Raw genomic sequence first — 16,748 nt, forward strand, 5'->3', positions numbered from 1 at the left:
TGTAATTATGAATTAAAATTTAAACCAGGTACTAATAACAATTACCGCAGCTCCGGTAAACGCTTTGGGAAGAATTTAGTATACCGTCCCAGGATTTCAAGGCTAAAAAGGATATGGTCGGATAAAGGAGATTATCCTGATAAAGGATAAGTTATAGCCGCAGAAGCTTATAGTTTTCGAGATATTCGCGCTTAAAGTTGAAAATTTGCAATATTTTAATTACATATTTTCGATATACAAAATTAATTTTGCACTTATATTTTTCACTTTTATATCCACTAACACTTCACTAATTCATTTGTACACATTTATTTTATATAAAATAGTGCAAAAATAGCTTTTAATATACATTTAATTTATCTTTTAATTATGATTATTGAAGTTAACAAATGAATAACAAACTGTCAAATAATCAGTGTTACGTTATCGACATCATTTGTAATAAAGTGAACAGTTTTTTGTATTTGGGGTATATACGAGAATCAACAACCTATAAAAAAAAATAACCCTGGTCGGTCCAACAACGGGGTGTATCAAATTTTTTTCGCGTAGAACTCCTTTTGGCGTGGGCGGCCTTCGGCCGCGCTTCAAAAAAAATAACCCTGATCGGTCCAACACCGGGGTGTATAAAATTTTTTTCACCCGCTTCGGCCGCGTTACGAATTAATTTATCTTTATTTCTATAGGAGAAAACATAAGAATAAAACACGAAATGTCTTAATTATTGAGTTTTGAAAAAAAAAAAATGCGGATATTTAAGGAGGAGCCTGCTTTAGAGGCTTAAAAATCGATTTTTTTTTTTGGAGAGAAAGAAATAATTGATTAAAGCGAAATTTCTAGGGTTTATAGTTATATATTTAAACATCATCCGAAAACTTTTTGGATACGAATTCTTTGATATTCTGCCTTAGCGGAGCAATTGTCCAATGCATTTCGCTTGTGCATTTGTCGGACGGCGGGCAGTATGCAGGTCGCAATTTCTATCGGAAACAAAAAATTCAAAGAGATTTATATTTGTTAATAACTTTGTTCAAGTTAAACTACGAAAATTTCAAAAAATAAGTGTAAAATTCTAAAGAATTTTAAAATTTGAAGAAACAAGTGGCTTTTGACCAAAAAAATTTCTTTCTTTTCTTAGCTTTTTTTGTTTAAAGATTTCGTATCCAAAAAATTTGCAGATGATATTTAAATATATAACTATAAACCCTAGAATTTTCGCTTTAATCAATTATTTCTTTCCCTCTCAAAAAAATCGAGTTTTTTAAGCCTCTAAAGCAGGCTGCCCCCTTAAATCATTAAGAAATTTTTTATATGGTTCCGCAAAAGTTATTATATTTACATACCATCAGCCTCTGACTTACGCCATAAGTAACAAAAACACAAATAGCAAACTTAAAAGGTGGAAAGCAATGCTTGAAGATTGTAATTATGAATTAAAATTTAAACCAGGTACTATTAATAAAGTTGCCACATAGTGCATCACAAAATTTAATACAATTTACCGCAGCTCCGGTAAACGCTTTGGGAAGAATTTAGTATACCGTCCCAGGATTTCAAGGATAAAAAGGATATGGTCGGATAGAGGAGATTATCCTGATAAAGGATAAGTTATAGCCGCAGGAAGCTTATAGTTTTCGAGATATTCGCGCTTAAAGTTGAAAATTTGCAATATTTTAATTACATATTTTCGATATACAAAATTAATTTTGCACTTATATTTTTCACTCACTTCACTAATTCACTTTCATTTGTACACATTTATTTTATATAAAATAGTACAAAAATAGCTTTTAATATACATTTAATTTATCTTTTAATTATGATTATTGAAGTTAACAAATGAATAACAAACTGTCAAATAATCAGTGTTACGTTATCGACATCATTTGTAATAAAGTGAACAGTTTTTTGTATTTGGGGTATATACGAGAATCAACAACCTATAAAAAAAAATAACCCTGGTCGGTCCAACAACGGGGTGTATCAAATTTTTTTCGCGTTGAACTCCTTTTTGCGTGGGCGAACTCCTTTTTGCGTGGGCGGCCTGGTCGGTCAAACACCGTGGTGTATCAAATTTTTTTCGCGTAGAACTCCTTTTTGCGTGGGCGGCCTTCGGCCGCTCTTCAAAAAAATATCCCTGGTCGGTCAAACACCGTGGTGTATCAAATTTTATTTGCGTAGAACTCCTTTTTGCGTGGGCGGCCTTCGGCCGCGCTTCCAAAAAAATAACCCTGGTCGGTCCAACACCGGGGTGTATCAAATTTTTTTCGCGTAGAACTCCTTTTTGCGTGGGCGGCCTTCGGCCGCGCTTCAAAAAAATAACCCTGGTCGGTCCAACACCGGGGTGTATCAAATTTTTTTCGCGTAGAACTCCTTTTTGCGTGGGCGGCCTTCGGCCGCGCTTCCAAAAAAATAACCCTGGTCGGTCCAACACCGGGGTGTATCAAATTTTTTTCGCGTAGAACTCCTTTTTGAGTGGGCGGCCTTCGGCCGCTCTTCAAAAAAATAACCCTGGTCGGTCCAACACCGGGGTGTATCAAATTTTTTTCGCGTAGAACTCTTTTTTGCGTGGGCGGCCTTCGGTCGGTCCAACACCGGGGTGTATCAATTTTTTTCGCTTAGAACTCTTTTTTGCGTGGGAGGCCTTCGGCCGCGCTTCCAAAAAAATAACCCTGGTCGGTCCAACACCGGGGTGTATCAAATTTTTTTCGCGTAGAACTCCTTTGGGAGTGGGCGGCCTTCGGCCGCTCTTCAAAAAAATAACCCTGGTCGGTCAAACACCGTGGTGTATCAAATTTTTTTGCGTAGAACTCGCGTAGAAACACCGGGGTGTATCAAATTTTTTTCGCGTACAACTCCTTTCTGCGTGGGCGGCATTCGGCCGCGCTTCCAAAAAAATAACCCTGGTCGGTCCAACACCGGGGTGTATCAAATTTTTTTTCGCTTAGAACTCCTTTTTGAAAAAAATAACCCTGGTCGGTCCAACACCGGGGTGTATCAAATTTTTTTCGCGTAGAACTCCTTTTTGCGTGGGCGGCCTTCGGCCGCTCTTCAAAAAAATAACCCTGGTCGGTCAAACACCGTGGTGTATCAAATTTTTTTCGCGTAGAACTCCTTTTTGCGTGGGCGGCCTTCGGCCGCGCTTCCAAAAAAATAACCCTGGTCGGTCCAACACCGGGGTGTATCAAATTTTTTTCGCTTAGAACTCTTTTTTGCGTGGGAGGCCTTCGGCCGCGCTTCCAAAAAAATAACCCTGGTCGGTCCAACACCGGGGTGTATCAAATTTTTCGCGTAGAACTCTTTTTGCGGGCCCTTCGGCAGCTTCAAAAAAAAATAACCCTGGTAGGTCAAACACCGGGGTGTATCAAATTTTTTTCGCGTACAACTCCTTTTTGCGTGGGCGGCATTCGGCCGCGCTTCAAAAAAAATAACCCTGGTCGGTCCAACACCGGGGTGTATCAAATTTTTTTCGCGTAGAACTCCTTTTTGCGTGGGCGGCCTTCGGCCGCGCTTCAAAAAAAATAACCCTGGTCGGTCAAACACCGTGGTGTATCAAATTTTTTTCGCGTAGAACTCCTTTTTGCGTGGGAGGCCTTCGGCAGCGCTTCCAAAAAAATAACCCTGGTCGGTCCAACACCGGGGTGTATCAAATTTTTTTCGCTTAGAACTCCTTTTTGCGTGGGAGGCCTTCGGCCGCGTTTCAAAAAAAATAACCCTGGTCGGTCAAACACCGTGGTGTATCAAACTTTTTTCGCGTAGAACTCCTTTTTGTGTGGGCGGCCTTCGGCGGTATGCCTTCTATAGTTTGAGAAATGCCACAAAGACGCACAATAGTTTCTTCGTTTGGAGTGAGCTGATATTTAGAAAATGGACCACCTATTGTTGCTCGACTCTCAATTTTGTTGTGAGCTAATTTTCTTTTGATTTCGCTCTTCCACTCAGTTATAACCTATAGAAATAAGCTTGTTTTTATTGCAGTTTAATTTTCACTGAAATTTACTTACCTTTTTTCACCCGTTTACATCTTTGTGTGGAGGACCTGCAGCATTAAGGGATTCAGTTAATTCCTGCCATAACGAATCTATTGTCGGTTTATTGCGTTTCGTAAATACTCTTATGATATCTGAATTTTTTTTCCATAAATTCAATTATGATCGTATTTTGCGTTCTGTTCTTATGTTTTCCCCTAAAAAAATAAACTAAATTACTTCGTAACAATAAAATATATAAATTTCTTAACTTACATTTTGTCAACCGTCTAACAACACACAGAAATATACAGGGGTGTTATGGAATCTGATAGTGGTCGGAATCAGAATTGAAACCGATCAAAAAAAGCAGTGGGTGTCATGAATTCAGACATTATTGGTTTGATATTCGAAACAGAATTTGTATCGGTTTTGGGTGTCACGGAAACCAATTTTATCGGTTTTGCTGTCAGAAACAAAGCAAGAAGATATTCGCACACATATTTGAAATGTAAGTTTCTTAACTTCATGTTATTTTATTGTTACGAATTAATTTATCTTTATTTCTATAGAAGAAAACATAAGAATAAAACACGAAATGTCTTAATTATTGAGTTTTGAAAAAAAAAATGCAGATATTTAAGGAGGAGCCTGCTTTAGGGGCCTAAAAATCGATTTTTTTTTTTGTAGGGAAAGAAATAATTGATTAAAGCGAAATTTCTAGGGTTTATAGTTATATATTTAAACATCATCCGAAAATTTTTTGGATACGAATTCTTTGATATTCTGCCTTAGCGAAGCAATTGTCCAATGCATTTCGCATGTGCATTTGTCGGACGGCGGGCAGTATGCAGGTCGCAATTTCTATCGGAAACAAAAAATTCAAAGAGATTCATATTTGTTAATAACTTTGTTCAAGTTAAACTACGAAAATTTCAAAAAATAAGTGTAAAATTCTAAAGAATTTTAAAATTTGAAGAAACAAGTGGCTTTTGACCAAAAAAATTTCTTTCTTTTCTTAGCTTTTTTTGTTTAAAGATTTCGTATCCAAAATTTGCAGATGATATTTAAATATATAACTATAAACCCTAGAATTTTCGCTTTAATCAATTATTTCTTTCCCTCTCAAAAAAATCGAGTTTTTGAAGCCTCTAAAGCAGGCTGCCCCCTTAAATCATTAAGAAATTTTTTATATGGTTCCGCAAAAGTTATTATATTTACATACCATCAGCCTCTGACTTACGCCATAAGTAACAAAAACACAAATAGCAAACTTAAAAGGTGGAAAGCAATGCTTGAAGATTGTAATTATGAATTAAAATTTAAACCAGGTACTAATAATAAAGTTGCCACATAGTGCATCACAAAATTTAATACAATTTACCGCAGCTCCGGTAAACGCTTTGGGAAGAATTTAGTATACCGTCCCAGGATTTCAAGGATAAAAAGGATATGGTCGGATAGAGGAGATTATCCTGATAAAGGATAAGTTATAGCCGCAGAAAGCTTATAGTTTTCGAGATATTCGCGCTTAAAGTTGAAAATTTGCAATATTTTAATTACATATTTTCGATATACAAAATTAATTTTGCACTTATATTTTTCACTTCACTAATTCACTTGTACACATTTATTTTAAATAAAATAGTGCAAAAATAGCTTTTAATATACATTTAATTTATCTTTTAATTATGATTATTGAAGTTAACAAATGAATAACAAACTGTCAAATAATCAGTGTTACGTTATCGACATCATTTGTAATAAAGTGAACAGTTTTTTGTATTTGGGGTATATACGAGAATCATAAACCTATAAAAAAAAATAACCCTGGTCGGTCCAACAACGGGGTGTATCAAATTTTTTTCGCGTAGAACTCCTTTTTGCGTGGGCGGCCTTCGGCCGCGCTTCCAAAAAAATAACCCTGGTCGGTCCAACACCGGGGTGTATCAAATTTTTTTCGCGTAGAACTCCTTTGGGAGTGGGCGGCCTTCGGCCGCGCTTCAAAAAAAATAACCCTGGTCGGTCCAACACCGGGGTGTATCAAATTTTTTTCGCGTATAACTCCTTTTTGCGTGGGGGGCCTTCGGCCGCTCTTCAAAAAAATAACCCTTTTTTTCAAATTTTTTTCGCGTAGAACTCCTTTTTGCGTGGGCGGCCTTCGGCCGCGCTTCCAAAAAAATAACCCTGGTCGGTCCAACACCGGGGTGTATCAAATTTTTTTCGCGTAGAACTCCTTTTTGCGTGGGCGGCCTTTGGCCGCGTTTCCAAAAAAATAACCCTGGTCGGTCCAACACCACGGTGTATAAAATTTTTTTCGCGTAGAACTCCTTTTTGCGTGGGAGGCCTTCGGCCGCGCTTCAAAAAAAATAACCCTGGTCGGTCAAACACCGTGGTGTATCAAATTTTTTTCGCGTAGAACTCCTTTTTGCGTGGGCGGCCTTCGGCCGCGCTTCAAAAAAAATAACCCTGGTCGGTCCAACACCGGGGTGTATCAAATTTTTTTCGCTTAGAACTCCTTTTTGCGTGGGAGGCCTTCGGCGGTATGCCTTCTATAGTTTGAGAAATGTCACAAAGACGCACAATAGTTTCTTCGTTTGGAGTGAGCTGATATTTAGAAAATGGACCACCTATTGTTGCTCGACTCTCAATTTTGTTGTGAGCTAATTTTCTTTTGATTTCGCTCTTCCACTCAGTTATAACCTATAGAAATAAGCTTGTTTTTATTGCAGTTTAATTTTCACTGAAATTTACTTACCTTTTTTCACCCGTTTACATCTTTGTGTGGAGGACCTGTAGCATTAAGGGATTCAGTTAATTCCTGCCATAACGAATCTATTGTCGGTTTATTGCGTTTCGTAAATACTCTTATGATATCTGAATTTTTTTTCATAAATTCAATTATGATCGTATTTTGCGTTCTGTTCTTATGTTTTCCCCCTAAAAAAATAAAGTTAATTACTTCGTAACAATAAAATATATAAATTTCTTAACTTACATTTTGTCAACCGTCTAACAACACACAGAAATATACAGGGGTGTTGTGGAATCTGATAGTGGTCGGAATCAGAATTGAAACCGATCAAAAAAAGCAGTGGGTGTCATGAATTCAGACATTATTGGTTTGATATTCGAAACAGAATTTGTATCGGTTTTGGGTGTCACGGAAACCAATTTTATCGGTTTTGCTGTCAGAAACAAAGCAAGAAGATATTCGCACACATATTTGAAATGTAAGTTTCTTTTATTATTTTATTGTTACGAATTAATTTATCTTTATTTCTATAGGAGAAATCATAAGAATAAAACACGAAATGTCTTAATTATTGAGTTTTGAAAAAAAAAATGCGGATATTTAAGGAGGAGCCTGCTTTAGGGGCCTAAAAATCGATTTTTTTTTGTAGGGAAAGAAATAATTGATTAAAGCGAAATTTCTAGGGTTTATAGTTATATATTTAAACATCATCCGAACATTTTTTGGATACGAATTCTTTGATATTCTGCCTTAGCGAAGCAATTGTCCAATGCATTTCGCATGTGCATTTGTCGGACGGCGGGCAGTATGCAGGTCGCAATTTCTATCGGAAACAAAAAATTCAAAGAGATTCATATTTGTTAATAACTTTGTTCAAGTTAAACTACGAAAATTTCAAAAAATAAGTGTAAAATTCTAAAGAATTTTAAAATTTGAAGAAACAAGTGGCTTTTGACCAAAAAAATTTCTTTCTTTTCTTAGCTTTTTTTGTTTAAAGATTTCGTATCCAAAAAATTTGCAGATGATATTTAAATATATAACTATAAACCCTAGAATTTTCGCTTTAATCAATTATTTCTTTCCCTCTCAAAAAAATCGAGTTTTTGAAGCCTCTAAAGCAGGCTGCCCCCTTAAATCATTAAGAAATTTTTTATATGGTTCCGCAAAAGTTATTATATTTACATACCATCAGCCTCTGACTTACGCCATAAGTAACAAAAACACAAATAGCAAACTTAAAAGGTGGAAAGCAATGCTTGAAGATTGTAATTATGAATTAAAATTTAAACCAGGTACTAATAATAAAGTTGCCACATAGTGCATCACAAAATTTAATACAATTTACCGCAGCTCCGGTAAACGCTTTGGGAAGAATTTAGTATACCGTCCCAGGATTTCAAGGATAAAAAGGATATGGTCGGATAGAGGAGATTATCCTGATAAAGGATAAGTTATAGCCGCAGAAAGCTTATAGTTTTCGAGATATTCGCGCTTAAAGTTGAAAATTTGCAATATTTTAATTACATATTTTCGATATACAAAATTAATTTTGCACTTATATTTTTCACTTTTATATCCACTAACACATCACTAATTCATTTGTACACATTTATTTTATATAAAATAGTACAAAAATAGCTTTTAATATACATTTAATTTATCTTTTAATTATGATTATTGAAGTTAACAAATGAATAACAAACTGTCAAATAATCAGTGTTACGTTATCGACATCATTTGTAATAAAGTGAACAGTTTTTTGTATTTGGGGTATATACGAGAATCAACAACCTATAAAAAAAAATAACCCTGGTCGGTCCAACAACGGGGTGTATCAAATTTTTTTCGCGTAGAACTCCTTTTGGCGTGGGCGGCCTTCGGCCGCGCTTCCAAAAAAATAACCCTGGTCGGTCAAACACCGTCGTGTATCAAATTTTTTTCGCGTAGAACTCTTTTTTGCGTGGGAAGCCTTCGGCCGCGCTTCAAAAAAAAATAACCCTGGTCGGTCCAACACCACGGTGTATCAAATTTGTTTCGCGTAGAACTCCTTTTTGCGTGGGCGGCCTTCGGCCGCGCTTCAAAAAAAATAATCATGGCCGGTCCAACACCGATGTGTATCAAATGTTTTTCGCTTAGAACTCCTTTTTGCGTTTGAGGCCTTCGGCCGCGCTTTAAAAAAAAATAACCCTGGTAGGTCAAACACCGGGGTGTATCAAATTTTTTCCCGTAGAACTCCTTTTTGCGTGGGCGGCATTCGGCCGCGCTTCCAAAAAACTAATCCTGACCGGTCCAACAACGGGGTGTATCAAATTTTTTTCGCGTAGAACTCCTTTTTGCCTGGGCGGCCTTCGGCCGCGCTCAAAAAAAAAATCATGGCCTGTCCAACACCGGGGTGTATAAAATTTTTTCCCGTAGAACTCCTTTTTGCGTGGGCGGCCTTCGGCCGCGCTTCCAAAAAAATAATCCTGACCGATCCAACACTGGGGTGTATCAAATTTTTTTCGCGTAGAACTCCTTTTGGCGTGGGCGGCCTTCGGCCGCGCTTCCAAAAAAATAACCCTGGTCGGTCCAACACCACGGTGTATCAAATTTGTTTCGCGTAGAACTCCTTTGGGAGTGGGCGGCCTTTGGCCGCCCTTCAAAAAAAATAACCCTGTTCGGTCCAACACCGGGGTGTATCAAATTTTTTCCCGTAGAACTCCTTTTTGCGTGGGCGGCCTTCGGCCGCGCTTCAAAAAAATAATCATGGCCGGTCCAACACCGATGTGTATCAAATGTTTTTCGCGTAGAACTCCTTTTTGCGTTTGAGGCCTTCGGCCGCGCTTCAAAAAAAATAACCCTTGTAGGTCAAACACCGGGGTGTATCAAATGTTTTCCCGTAGAACTCCTTTTTGCGTGGGCGGCATTCGGCCGCGCTTCCAAAAAAATAATCCTGACCGGTCCAACACCGGGGTGTATCAAATTTTTTTCGCGTAGAATTCCTTTTTGCCTGGGCGGCCTTCGGCCGCGCTTCAAAAAAAAAAAATCATGGCCGGTCCAACACCGGGGTGTATAAAATTTTTTCCCGTAGAACTCCTTTTTGCGTGGGCGGCCTTCGGCCGCGCTTCCAAAAAAATAATCCTGACCGATCCAACACCGGGGTGTATCAAATTTTTTTCGCGTAGAACTCCTTTTTGCCTGGGCGGCCTTCGTGAAGCATGTCAGCGATTGCATTTTTTAGAAGACGATATGCATTGGGACACCGCACTTCATGACGCATCACTCACATCTCATCCAAAACAAATACGCGTACTATTTGCCATAATAATATCTACATGCCTTCCGTCAAATCCGCAATAACTGTGGAATAAGTACAAAGACTGCATGACAGAGGACTTATTAATTTTGGCGCGTAATCGAGCATCGGACGCAGACTAGCTTTATATATTGATATTGGTTGAAGATCTGTGCCTTACAATTGTGAATAAGGCATTAGCGCAACTTGGCATTACTGCGCCCAATCATTGACCATGAGCTTCAACGTGAACAACAATACGATTGCAATGAATTGCGTGCTTTCATACAAACTAACATTAACAAATTGAATATTCAGCAGAAAAATGCTTACGATAAGATTATACGAGCGGTTGACAATAACGCCGGTGGATTCTACTTTCTGGATGCGCCCGGTGGTACAGGGAAAACGTTTCTGATCTCTTTGATTCTTGCTACTATACGGTCACAGCAGAAAATTGCGCTGGCAATTGCTTCGTCAGGCATCGCTGCTACTCTACTTGATGGTGGCCGAACAGCACATTCTGCTTTGAAATTATCGTTGAACATCCAAGTCGTTGAAACACCAACGTGCAACATATCGAGGAATTCAGCAATGGCAAAAGTTTTGCGAGGAGCTGGAATAGTTCTATGGAATGAGTGCCCAATGGCTAACAAAAAGTCATTAGAAGCATTCAATAGAACAATGCAAGATTTACGCCAAAAGCAACAACTTTTTGGAGGAGCATTAGTCTTATTATCCGGCGATTTTCGGCAAACTTTGCCAGTCATTCCTCGATCAACTCCTGCCGACGAAGTAAACGCAGGTTTAAAATCGTCGGTTTTGTGGAGACATGTTCAAAGGCTGACTCTTACCATCAACATGCGAGTCCAATTGCAAAATGATCGATCCGCAGCGGCGTTTTCGAAGCAGTTGTTGGACATTGGCGAAGGCAAAATACCAATCGATGATACCGGTTTGATCACATTGCCGAACAACTCTTGTACACTTTTACAATCGAAAGAAGAATTGATTGAAAGTGTATTTCCGAATATTGTTCAACAATATCAACGACGCGATTATTTAAGTGAACGCGCAATACTGGCACCGAAAAATATACACGTAAACGAAATCAATTTTGCCATTCATGAAAAACTGCCAGGAGAAGCTACAACATATACATCGATTGATAGCGTTTTGAATCAAGATGAAGTAGTCGAAGGTCTGCCACCGCATCGTTTGGTCCTGAAAGTCGGTTCACCCATTATACTTCTACGAAATCTGAAGCCACCGACCTTGTGTAATGGCACAAGACTTTCAGTCAAAAAATTGTGGCCAAATTTGATTGAAGCAACAATACTAAATGGCAAGGCAGCAGGTGAAGTTGTACTCTTACCACGCATTCCCATGATTCCAACGGACATGCCGTTTGAATTTATGCGTTTGCAGTTCCCAGTACGTCTTGCATTTGCGATGACCATCAACAAATCGCAAAGGCAAACGTTTCAAGTGTGCGGCGTCAATTTGGAAGAACCGTGCTTCTCCCACGGCCAATTGTTCGTCGCATGCTCGAGAGTGGGAACACCAAGGTCCTTTACGCGCCAGGTGGAAAAACCAAAAATGTTGTATACCAATATGTTTTATAAATGTTTTATAAATAAGTAACAGCTTTACTACAATAAATAAAACACAAAGTAAAAACAATTAAGAGTTTTAATAGATTTAGATGTAGCGAAGCGCACAGGGTAACAGCTAGTTATTTATAAATATGTAAACTATTTTTAATAGTTTGTTTTCAGTTTTGATATTTTATATTGTAAAACATTGTAATTGAAAATATAGATGTGTACAAAACTATATATGCGTATTGAGCAATGACAACATTGTTCAAATGTAAACAAACGCCATTGAAACAAACGTCAAAAGAAAAATTTATTGGATTGATTGAAATAGGAAAATACGTGTGTGAAAATAAACAAGCTATGGATGACGAGAAATTGATTGCTTTGGTTGAGAATAAAATTGAGTTATTTAATAAGAGCAGTCCATATTATAAGCTGCAATCAAGGAAAGGTGTCTTGTGGGCTGAAATCGTGAGGGAATTGAACGCAAGTGGTAAGTTGCTTTGTTATTTACAACTGTTTATGTTGTTAATAATAATTAACTATATTTATAAAGGAGAAATTTGTCGCCGTAGATGGGTAACACTCCGGGATCGGTACGGGAGGGAAGTACGGAAGACTAACGCCCCCAGCGGCAGCGGGATGGAGTACCAAAAGCAGTGGCATTTGTTGGAGGCAATGAAGTTCCTTAAGCCACATATTGTACCACGGCCGTAAGTTTTAGTATATTAATTGAATATACATACTTGTATTTGAAATAAAATCTTAAATTTACAGGGATAGATTCTCACAAAATATTTGTGAAACCGCAGTCACCGGTCAGGGCCAGTTGCAATCAACAACTGAAGACAGTCGATTGCAGCCACATGGACATGAGTCACATGCGCAGGAGGTGGAAGTGCCATCACCGCTATGGCCATTGTCGCCTATGAGTCCAATTGCAATATCGCTGCCGTCGCCATCGCCTCCTATTGCCGTGGAGCCATCCCCGACTCCTTCCGCATCCACCTCGCTTCCCTCACCATCCTGCTCTACGCAGGCGGCAAGCTGCGTTTGAAGTGCAGAGAGGAGAGTAATAAAATGTTAAGTTAATTTAATATAGAATATATAAATGAAGTATTTATTTTTAAATTATTATTTCACTATTATTTATATGTTGTTAGATAATTCATTTCTTATGTAAATAATTCTAAAAATATTATTTTGTTTTTAATTAAAATTTCATTTATTTCAATTCTTCAAATCTCGTGAACTAAAAAAAAATGGTATTTATTTCTAATAAGGTCCTCCAGGAGCATATGATCCTCCTGTAATGGAGTCTAAATTGTTCTGGAATGGTACAGATTCTTCATTTATAAAATAGTTAGGAAGTCTCTCCCGTAAGTTAAACGCATTTGAAGGACCTCTACGTACCGAAGTTCGCATTGGTCGTAAAGAGTTGTTTTCATTTTCCCGGCGCCACTCACCGGCATGAACAATGTTTTCTCCTTCCACTCGATCTACATAGTTCTCCGGACAATACCAGCAATTGTGGTCATTCAACATCATAAAATTGTGTAAGGCTATGCAAGACAACACAATTTTTTCACAATTTTCTGGATTACATTCAATCGTTGTTTTCAAAATTCTCCACCGAGCAGTCAATATACCAAAGGAATTTTCTATGACTCTACGAGCGCGTGACAATCGATAGTTGAAAATACGCTTCGTGTGTGTTAGATTAGCTCCAGGAAATTGGCGCATTAAATTATTTCGTAATGGGAGTGCAGCATCTCCAACGAAAAAGTAAGGAAAAGGTTCCGGTGACACGTCAGACAGTGGCACAGGTGGTGGCAAAGGCGGAGTGTTTTGTATTAGCGCACGGCCAAATGGAGTAAGTCGAATGATTCCTGCATAAGTAATAACAGAAATCCATTATACTATAATCTTAAACAATTTAATATACAGTACCTCCGTCACTTTGACTTCCTTAGCTGCCAATACTAACTGCTGTGAACGTATATTTCGCATCACATACAGCCATCAAAACGATGTTAAAGAATTTTTTATAATTGTAAAACATCGAATTGGAATTGGCTGGGCACCTAATAGCAACGTGCCTACCATCAATTGCACCGACACAATTCGGAATGTTCCACATATTATAAAAATATTTGGCAATGTCCTTGTATTGAGACTCTGTTGGCTCGCTTACATAAATTGGGGAAAGTAGCTGCCAGATTACTTCACACGTCTCTAATATGATTTCGCGTACTGTTGACTTTCCTAACTTATAGCTCCATGGGGTCGGCTTTAGTATACCGTCCCAGGATTTCGGGAAAAAAATGGGTATGGTCGGATAGAGGAGATTCTCCTGATCACGAGTATATATGGTTATAGCCGCAGGAAGCTTATAGTTTAAAAGATATTCGCGTTTAAAATTTAAAATTTGCAATATTTTAATATCATTTTTTCTATATATAAAATTAATTTTTCACTTATATTTTTCAATTTTATATACACTAACACATAACTAATTCGTTTGTACACATTTATTTTATATCATATAGTGCAAAAATATCTTTTATTATACTTTCAAATTATTGTTGAATTATTACTATTTTAGAATAACAAATGAATTACAAACTGTCAAATAATCAGTGTTACCTTATCGACATCATTTGTAAAAATATATTTGTCCAATAATTAGTGTTAACGTACTAAAATATTTTACAAACTAAAACAAAAAAAAATAAAAAGAAATATTATACCCTAATTAAAGGAAACATAATCGTTGATAAACAATAAAAAAATTTAAGCGGCCTGAAGGCCGCCAATGTAAAAATGAAATCTAGGGGAGAAAAAAAATGTATACACCCGGTGTTGGGCCGACAAGGGTTATTTTTTTTAAAGCGCGGCCGAAGGCCGCAAACGAAAAAAGGATTTCGTCGCGAAGAAAATTTGGTAAAAACCCGGAGTTAGACAGACCAGAGTATTTTTTTTTTGAAGCGCGGCCGAAGGTCGCCAACGCAAAACGTAGTTCTACGCGAAGAAGTAGCAATGTCATAGAGGGTATAACAACCACTCTAACTTCAATGCGATCTAACGGATATAAGTACCGCTACTTTTAAAGAAAAGTGTCGTTGCTTTTTCTTGTCCTTTTTATAATTATTTCGTATTTGGAAAATAAGCTGAGTGGACGTATAAAATATAATTTTTATTAAATTAAACGAAGATCCATTTGTTAAGTTGTTAGAGGCAATAAAATTTATATACAAGCCTCACACGTTTTTTTATTAAATTTAAATAATTTCTTTATATTTTATGTTTTCTATTCTCTTATTTAGGGTATAATCTTTTTACTTTATTTCTTTTAGTTTTTTTACACGCAGAAAGGAGTTTTACGCGAAAAAAATTTGGTACACCCCGGTGTTGGACCGACCAGGGTTATTTTTTTTTAAGCGCAGCCGAAGGCCGCCCACGCAAAAAGGAGTTCTACGCGAAAAAAAAATCTGACACACCCCGGTGTTGGACCGACCAGGGTTATTATTTTTGAAGCGCAGCCGAAGGCCGCCCACGCAAAAAGGAGTTCTACGCGAAAAAATTTGATACACCCCGGTGTTGGACCGACCAGAGTTATTTTTTTTATTGGTTGTTGATTCTCGTAGTTGGGGTATAATCTGTTCACTTTATTACAAATGATGTCGATAAGGTAACACTAATTATTTGACAAATATATTTTTACAAATGATGTCGATAAGGTAAAACTGATTATTTGACAGTTTGTAATTCATTTGTTATTCTAAAATAGTAATAATTTAGAAGTATAATAAAAGATATTTTTGCACTATATGATATAAAATAAATGTGTACAAACGAATTAGTGATGTGCTAGTGTATATAAAATTGAAAAATATAATTAAAAAATTAATTTTATATATAGAAAAAATGATATAAAATTATTGCAAATTTTAAATTTTAAACGCGAATATCTTTTAAACTATAAGCTTCCTGCGGCTATAACCATATATATTCGTGATCAGGAGAATCTCCTCTATCCGACCATATCCTTTTTATCCTTGAAATCCTGGGATGGTATACTAAATTCTTCCCGCTCCATGCAATGCTCTGCACCGACACGCCTTGTGACAAATAGCTAACAATTGTAAGAGAAGTACATATGTATATACATGCAAACGTATATTAACTTGCAAAACACAACAAATCAACTTACAGTAATACCAACGAGAGCCTTTCCTCGGGTCCAATCCGCTGCCATGGCTTCTTCAAGGATTTCCATGCCAAATTCAGAAGCAAATTATAGACGTCCGGCCGCATCCTTGTATGCAAAAAAAAGTTGTTCTGTTTTGCTGTTTTTCATTAGCAGAAAAGTTTTTATCTGGTAACCGCAAACGCCCCAGTTTTTATTAATTGGGCGAATTTTGTACTTTCTCTTTCGTTTTTTGTTTTTATACTGTTTATATAAACTATATAAAAAGTACAATTCGCACAAATGTAAAAACATTTCACCACTATTGTCCACTTCCATATTGCTGCTGACACAATTTTTAGAATTGTATGAAATGTCAAACAAATGAAATGTAAACAAAAGAGAACATAGCACTGGTTGTGCTATAAGACAGATACTTTTAGCTTTTGATGTTCCTTACGGGGCATCTCGACAGGATAAAATCTATGTCTTACTAACTGTATTGCCGTGCCTATTGCCTGTGGAGACTCCACATTGCTTATAGCTTACAATATATGGCAAACTAATTTGTATGCCATATAAGGTAAGCTATAAGCTGTCACTTCAGCAATGTAACAGCGCAGTTTTCATTTCTATGAAAAGTTCGAAGAGGCAACATATCCCATTTGCACATATGCCGATGGCATTTTCATTTCGGTAATATGAAAATTAGAAGAGCGAGTTTTAAGACGGTTGTGTTATATTATAAAAATAAAGTACATTTTCAAAATAACAATTTTTCCAAAAAATTAATATTTAGTTTAATACTGTTAATTTACAGAAAAATTATGCAAATTGGGTTGGGAATAAGCGAAATCTTAAATTTAATAAACTTATACTAGCAAAAATCAAAATATCATTGCTCATTTTAAATTTATTATTTTAATTGGTATATAAAATGTATGCCACAATTATTATATAG

At 37.0% G+C, this 16,748-nt stretch overlaps 1 protein-coding gene and 1 long non-coding RNA gene across 2 annotated transcripts; one reads left to right on the plus strand and one right to left on the minus strand.

Annotated features, from left to right (window-relative positions):
* Window positions 1-11,958: 11,958 nt before the first annotated feature.
* LOC126766067 (uncharacterized) lies at window positions 11,959-12,655 on the plus strand. The gene is made up of 3 exons (XM_050483767.1): window positions 11,959-12,091; window positions 12,155-12,311; window positions 12,376-12,655. The coding sequence occupies exons 1-3, from the start codon at window positions 11,959-11,961 to the stop codon at window positions 12,653-12,655; spliced, it is 570 nt and encodes a 189-aa protein (XP_050339724.1).
* A 31-nt stretch (window positions 12,656-12,686) lies between these two features.
* Window positions 12,687-16,189, minus strand: LOC126766244 (uncharacterized). Its single transcript, XR_007668767.1, has 3 exons — window positions 15,812-16,189; window positions 13,549-15,733; window positions 12,687-13,487 (listed from the first exon to the last, which is right to left on the minus strand). It is a non-coding gene; the product is annotated as an uncharacterized LOC126766244 (long non-coding RNA).
* Between the last annotated feature and the right edge of the window lie 559 nt (window positions 16,190-16,748).

This window comes from Bactrocera neohumeralis, unplaced genomic scaffold (assembly GCF_024586455.1).
Source record: "Bactrocera neohumeralis isolate Rockhampton unplaced genomic scaffold, APGP_CSIRO_Bneo_wtdbg2-racon-allhic-juicebox.fasta_v2 cluster11, whole genome shotgun sequence".
Taxonomy (NCBI): domain Eukaryota; kingdom Metazoa; phylum Arthropoda; class Insecta; order Diptera; family Tephritidae; genus Bactrocera; species Bactrocera neohumeralis.